Consider the following 7,016-nt stretch of genomic DNA (forward strand, 5'->3'; position numbering starts at 1 on the left):
TCTGATCTGGAGAAACTCAACTTCAGCGATCGGTGGGTTTTGGTCCTGTTTCTTCGTTTCACTCATCAGTGTGTTTTGGAACAGCAGAAGATTTCTCACTCGTTTCCATTATTACAATGGGAAGGAAGGTATACTGGCCAGCTGTGTATAACTGCTTTGTGATCACATGGCAGCGGGTGTGATATTAGGGTCCCATTTACAAGTACTATATCCATGATCCTGTTCTACACAGCTCTTCAAGAAGCCCATGCATATCACACTGAATTGTATTCACAGGAAAGAAAGCATGAGCTAAGGCTTTGAGCACAGCAGCCTGTGTGAGAATATCCTGAAAGTGATCTTGAACAGTACTGTAATTGAGGGGCAGTGGTAACATGTTGTGTTTTGAGATGGCAGTAGACTCACAATGGTATGAACCCCATACCCACTGGCACGCTGCAGTACCCTGGTGATATAGCAAGCCTGGTTTGGTAACGGATCAGATCTGCTGTGTGTTGTTTAATGTTGATCCTGTCCAGGTTTCCACACTGGTAGCGTATTGGCATCCCATTGTATCATTATAAACCCAATGCACTTCATACCAGGTGTGCATAAGCAAGCCTACTGATCCAGTACCAGAGATCTCTACATATCCTCTGCAAGTGGCATGTTCACAGAAATACAGAAATGTTGAAAAATAAATCCTTTATTTTTCTAATAATTACAAAATAAAAGGTATAAAATTCCACAGTTGTCTTGCTTCAAGACTCCTGGAAGGGAGAGGTGATAACTCCAAGGGGGAATACAGCTAACATCTGAGCTGGTGGAGGAAGCGAGGCTCTGGACTGATTCAGGTAAACTAGTATAGAGAAGAGCACCACAGCGGTGAACACAGAGACAAAGACTGAAGCATTAGGGCTGCATGTACTGTATTTACTGCTATGCTAATGCATCATGAATATGGCCCGCAATCTGATATATAGTCAATTAAAAACGTGTCATTTTCAGCAGGTAATATCTCCAGGGATTGCCATAACCATGTCAATATTACACGTGACGTGTCTATCCAAGGGGAAAGAGGAGGACTGGAGCTTTACAGTTCTGTTGTGGGGTTGCTAACTCGGATCTCCGTTCACCTGAATGTTTTCCAAAGCCAGGCACTGCTCCAGTGTTAGTGCTGTACAAAAGGAAGGATTCAGAAGAGGTGCGCAAAACCCACTGTATTTTACATATGTACACAACACATCCATTTCCAAGTAACACAGAACGGCTAAAATGAATGCAAAGAAGCGCTGGTTAAGAAAGCAAGCAGTAAACCCGATGGCTAGCAACACCCACTAGCTACACCTTCCCTCCTCTTCCCCTCCTCCACTCCCCTCCTCCTCTTCCCCTCCTCCCTCCTCCTCCCTCCTCCCTCCTCCCCTCCCTCCTCCCCTCCTCCCCTCTCCTCCCCTCCTCCCCTCTCCCTCCCGTCGCAGTCTCTGCGTTCTAAGGCAAAAGTAAAAAAACAAACAAGCGCATCTGTTTCTCAGGCAATTTCCCTTGCACGACAAAAACAAGTCACTTGAGTTTATTATTATCATCCTCAGACAGGCTGTTGGTCCTTCCTTTGTATTTTTTCTCAAGACTTCACAAGAGATCACAAAAATAGGTATCGACTTGATGCTTTTTGTTTGACTTTTTAATGCTTTAATAAAGATATACAGCTAGAGAAGCTACGAGACTAACAGTGAAGTGTTCCACCCCAGAGCCGGACCCCCAGTACTGACTGCAGAGGGACATTCTGCAGGGCACAGTATTCACAAATCACATTCAAATAGCCTTGGGCCGTTCACACATTTTAATCTATCTATTCTTACAGACCGGAATATGGACCCTGTTGATTTGTTTTCTACTTGGAAGCACCAGGAGAGCAGTGTTCTACAGACTCTGTCTTTCACAGGAGCCCTGTATAAGAGACAGGGGGAGGAGGGGGAGCCTCACTTTAAAAACTTACCCCAGGTGCATGAATATTACTAATGACCAGACCTGGGAAAAATACTGATTTTATTGAAATATTAAAAAAAAAATTGATATGATTCTAAATAATTAAATATTTCAAATAATGTAGTGTTGAATATTTATAGATATTTAAATATTTCGATTTCTGTTTCATATATATTTATAAATGTGTTACGATGATGTGAAACATAACACATTCAGTTTTATATGAACGTCTATTTAGTTTTATATTAAAATATTTTAAAATAAATATCTGAGTGCAGACAGAATCTTGAAATATTTTATATTTATAAATGAAATCTCAACTATACATATATTTGTGCCAGGTCTGGTAATGACATCCATCATGGCCTCTTTTATTACCCTAGGTTCTCAGGATATGTATGGACCTGGAGACAAGCTTTTCTGTAAAAGTGACACACTCTGATATGTCTGTTAGCGTTACATTGAACCAGTCAAGCAGGGAGAGACCTCAAACCTGAACTCTCTCAAAGAGGATTCTGTGCGTGTCTCTGCGGGGTTACCCTACTGCACCAGCAGGGGCTGACACACAGCTGATGAAGAAAGTAAACTGTTATTACAAAGAGGGGCCTATCTTGCCGCGCAGTGCAGAAAGCCTAGCCTCTAAATACTGCACTACCTCATCCAACATGACACAGCTAACCCAGACCAGACGCCACCCTGGACTCCATTGCCTGAGAAACTGGTGGTGGGGCCGGCCTAGCAGCCACTGTTGCGCCGCATGAAGGCGTGGCCCCTCACGGGGAACTGCATCTCGATGAAGGCCAGGGGCCCCACGGTGATCTCGGAAGGGCCCAGGACCTTGAACCCCGATTTCTGGTAGAAGGGCACCAGGAAGTCCTCGCACATGAGCACGGCGCGGCGCACGTAGGGCAGGCAGCGCAGGTACTGCAGGTAGCGCCACATCAGGATGGAGCCCTTGCCCTGCTGTCTGAACGTGCGGTGCACTGCCAGCACGTGGATGTGCACCGTGGAGCCGTGGGGCTTGTGCAGGGTCAGCGCGTCCTGTAGGGAACACAAGCCACGAGAGGAGAGTCACACCAGCAGCACTGCGAGCAGAGCAATCTGCTACTGCTAGACACACTGCGATAGCTGATAACAAGGCTGTGATAGCTGATAACAGGGCTGTGATTTAGTGTCAGCAAAAATAAAACATTACAGTGTAAAGTTTATATATACTAAAAATATGTTTAGAATCTGTTTACACTATGTAAATCATCAAACACTTTGTCAGTTGTATAGTCTAGCTATATCATTGTATAGTCTAGCTATATTGTTGTATAGTCTAGCCATATTGTTGTATAGTCTAACTATATCGTTGTACAGTCTAACTATATCGTTGTATAGTCTAGCTATGTCGTTGTATAGTCTAGCTATATCGTTGTATAGTCTAGCTATATCATTGTACAGTCTAACTATATCATTGTACAGTCTAACTATATTGTTGTATAGTCTAGCTATATCGTTGTATAGTCTAGCTATATCGTTGTACAGTCTAGCTATATCGTTGTATAGTCTAGCTATGTCGTTGTATAGTCTAGCTATATCATTGTACAGTCTAACTATATCATTGTACAGTCTAACTATATTGTTGTATAGTCTAGCTATATCGTTGTATAGTCTAGCTATATCGTTGTACAGTCTAGCTATATCGTTGTATAGTCTAGCTATGTCGTTGTATAGTCTAGCTATATCATTGTATAGTCTAGCTATGTCGTTGTATAGTCTAGCTATATCATTGTACAGTCTAACTATATCGTTGTACAGTCTAACTATATCGTTGTATAGTCTAGCTATATCGTTGTACAGTCTAACTATATCGTTGTATAGTCTAGCTATATCGTTGTATAGTCTAACTATATCGTTGTACAGTCTAACTATATCGTTGTATAGTCTAGCTATATCGTTGTGACTATGAAGAGTTTAGAGAGAGTGGGCTATACTACACATCCTCTGCAATGCATAGTGAGACAGAGAGTTCAAACCCTAGTAAAGATTGTCATTGTACTGTACCAATGACTCCTCCAAAGTATCCACAGTCCACACAAAGGAACGAGGAAGGCAGGGAGGTTGTGCACATACCATTGTGAGCTTCTCCTGGTCCCACAGAGAGCCGATGATGAATGCCACCAGCCTGCCTTCTTCAAACCAGCCCAGAGACAGCTCAGGACAGAGGGTCAGGAAGTGGCGGACCTCGTCCAAATGGAGGGGACAATCTCCGGAGACCGAGATGAAGGCTGTGAGAGGGAGGGAGGGTTTATTACTAGGGTCCCCTTTTATAATGCTGTGCTCGGGAGCCATAGTTACCAGACCGTGCTATTGGTGTTCCAATAAATGGAAGTGCTAGTGTATTATACTGGGAGCCACGACCATGCCGCATAACAACGGCTTCCACCACGGTATGGAGAGGAAGAAAAGGTTACGCATCAGCAAGTCAGAGCTGTTTCTCTGATAACTGGACAGTTTCCTATCAAAAACGCTCCTCTGCTTAACCTGCTCAAACCCACCCTCTTTTAAAGGTTGACTGCACTATACTGTACCGTGATTAAAGCATAGCAGAGGTTAGTAAAGAAATGTGAATGCACAGACAAGCTTGAAGAATGCATGGTAAAGCACAGCCAAGCTTGGAGAATGCGTGGTAAAGCACAGCCAAGCTTGGAGAATGCATGGTAAAGCACAGCCAAGCTTGGAGAATGTGTGGTAAAGCACAGCCAAGCTTGGAGAATGCATGGTAAAGCACAGCCAAGCTTGGAGAATGCATGGTAAAGTATAGGCAAGCTTGGAGAATCCAACACAGGTCCATATGTAAAGTTCTTTATCCGGCTAAGCATTTTACATTTCGCACTGGCAATCTAACAGCAGCTCTGCTTTAACTGGTTGTGCTGTGTGCTTACCTTCTCTCTCGATCTCAAACACGCTGATCGCATCCTCCGGGGTGAGGCAGCGGAACTCGCTGGCCGGGAGGGTGTGGCGCCGCTGGCGGCCAGGTGAAGTTAAGGAGGGCCTCAGGTGTTCCGGCTTCAGGAACGGCAGACCGCTCGTCATCTTCTGGGATCGACGCGGCTTTCTGGTGTCTTACGTTTCGTTTCAAGTCCACAAGTACGAGTCCTCTTCACTGCGGGCTGGTGGTCGCGACTCCTGTGTTGAAGCACGCTGTGTAAATGCGAGCACCCCATATTTATAAGCCCGGGCGCGCTCATCTAAATGCCATTATAACTGTCATATTTGTCATTATTACTGCAGATCGACAACGTACACACTGTTTATTATCATCGTTGTGATTGTCTTCGCGCCACGGAGAGTGCATTTACATTTTAATTGTTAGGTGCTCGTGTTTTCACATTTACATTATAATGAAAGGTCTTGGGTCAACTTATTTTAGTCGCGGTAAGTGGTCAGTTCTGCATGACGCTTTCCCCTTGTGTGAAGCGGCTCTGTTATTACAGGCTCTTAGTGCTGGGAGCAGGTTGTGCTGTTGATGTTAATATCGTTAACAGCTTATCTTAACAGCTTCTGCTATCATTGTCTTCCCGGAAAACGGCTTTGTTGTTTTAGCACTGCGGGCATAATTGTACCATGTTACGTTTCCTAATGATGTTTCGAACCCCACAGAGTTCACACTGACAGCATTTCATGACAGAAAAGGATACCACAATATAATAATAATAATAATAATAATAATAATAATAATAATAATAATAATCTTTGTTTTCTTTGACATGCCCATGTCGTCCTCGTGTTGAACAGTTACCACAGCACGGCCATCTCTCTATATCTGTCAGTCTAACTATCTGTCTGTCTGTCTGTCTGTCTGTCTGTCTGTCTGTCTATCGAGGTGTGGGAGAAAAGGCAGGCGGCTCCAGTGTCTTGATTATTATAATTATGTTTATCCGTGACCAGCACAGCTACTGTCTGTAGTTCTGTAGTTTTCAGTCACAAGAAGGCTATTAAAATACCACTTACCTAAAAACAACACACACACAATGCTTTAAAACAAACCCCCTCCCGTTCTCGTGAGGTGTGTGGCTGCGGTCTTGCTCGCCGGCGCGACTCTTAAGAAGCGGCTCCGAGGCTTACAGATACATAAGAAGTTACTTACGGGTCACGTGGGAGGCTTTAGAAAGTTTAGCAACCCCCCCCCCCAAAGGGTCGGGAGCACCCCTTGTGGTGAGACGTGGTATTACGCACGCTGAGACAAAAGGCCGTCCCCGCATAGGCTGGTCGTGATGAACAACACAATAATAACAATAATAATAATAACAGAAACACCTGCCATCTAGCGCACACACTTTTGCTGAGCTGCCCCTAGCACGTCCGCTCGATTTCTTATTAAAATGGTATCCCTGACACAGACCCTGTAATACACTGTAGGATGCTCGGCTGGTAGGTGCTTACGTATCCAACAGATTACTTTATTTATGAGGCTTTAGTGCAGACTGCCATCCTTAACTTTTAAATTAGAGGCAGAAATCAATGGAAAAGATTGACATCCACTAGGCTACAGCAGATGATTATGAAGCGGAACTGACAAGCTAAAAACAATCCTCCATACCAACGCAGTACACCGGGACCCTAGCAACTGCTTCCTTCCATAGCAACCGTATGGGTCTGTGGGTGACCACTGCTTGGCCCATTCAGCCTCAGGACAGGCGTGTTATTGTTTAAGGGTAACATATATACGGTATAAAAGCATTCTGATTGCAGGTTTTTTTTTAAGAATATATATATATATATATATATATATATATATATATATATATATATTTCAAACGCGCCACATCGCCAACCTTTGCTTACTGATAATGCAATCATACAGACAACAAGCAGGTTTTTAAAATGAACACAGACGGAAACCCCGATAGCATATCTTTCAGCAACAGCAGGAATTGCAATATTTTATGCAAACGCATAGCGGTTATCAACTAACTGCAAACGGCTTTTTAAAATAAAAAAAACAAAGCAACGTCGAGAAGCCTCTTCTTCGTCATTCATTGATTACGCCCTTTTCCTTGACA

General features: G+C 43.7%; 1 protein-coding gene across 2 annotated transcripts; it reads right to left on the minus strand.

Annotated features, from left to right (window-relative positions):
- Positions 1 to 1,534: 1,534 nt before the first annotated feature.
- Positions 1,535 to 6,129, minus strand: LOC117424323 (serotonin N-acetyltransferase-like). Of its 2 annotated transcripts, none has more exons than XM_058992243.1 (4): positions 5,965 to 6,129; positions 4,896 to 5,154; positions 4,084 to 4,238; positions 1,535 to 3,006 (listed from the first exon to the last, which is right to left on the minus strand). In XM_058992243.1, the coding sequence occupies exons 2-4, from the start codon at positions 5,044 to 5,046 to the stop codon at positions 2,701 to 2,703; spliced, it is 612 nt and encodes a 203-aa protein (XP_058848226.1). In that variant the 5' UTR covers positions 5,047 to 5,154; positions 5,965 to 6,129; the 3' UTR covers positions 1,535 to 2,700. The 2 variants fall into 2 exon arrangements, with proteins under 2 accessions (XP_058848226.1, XP_033896448.1); XM_034040557.3 differs by having other exon boundaries at positions 4,896 to 5,139; positions 5,965 to 6,127.
- Positions 6,130 to 7,016: the final 887 nt, after the last annotated feature.

This window comes from Acipenser ruthenus, chromosome 19 (assembly GCF_902713425.1).
Source record: "Acipenser ruthenus chromosome 19, fAciRut3.2 maternal haplotype, whole genome shotgun sequence".
NCBI lineage: Eukaryota > Metazoa > Chordata > Actinopteri > Acipenseriformes > Acipenseridae > Acipenser > Acipenser ruthenus.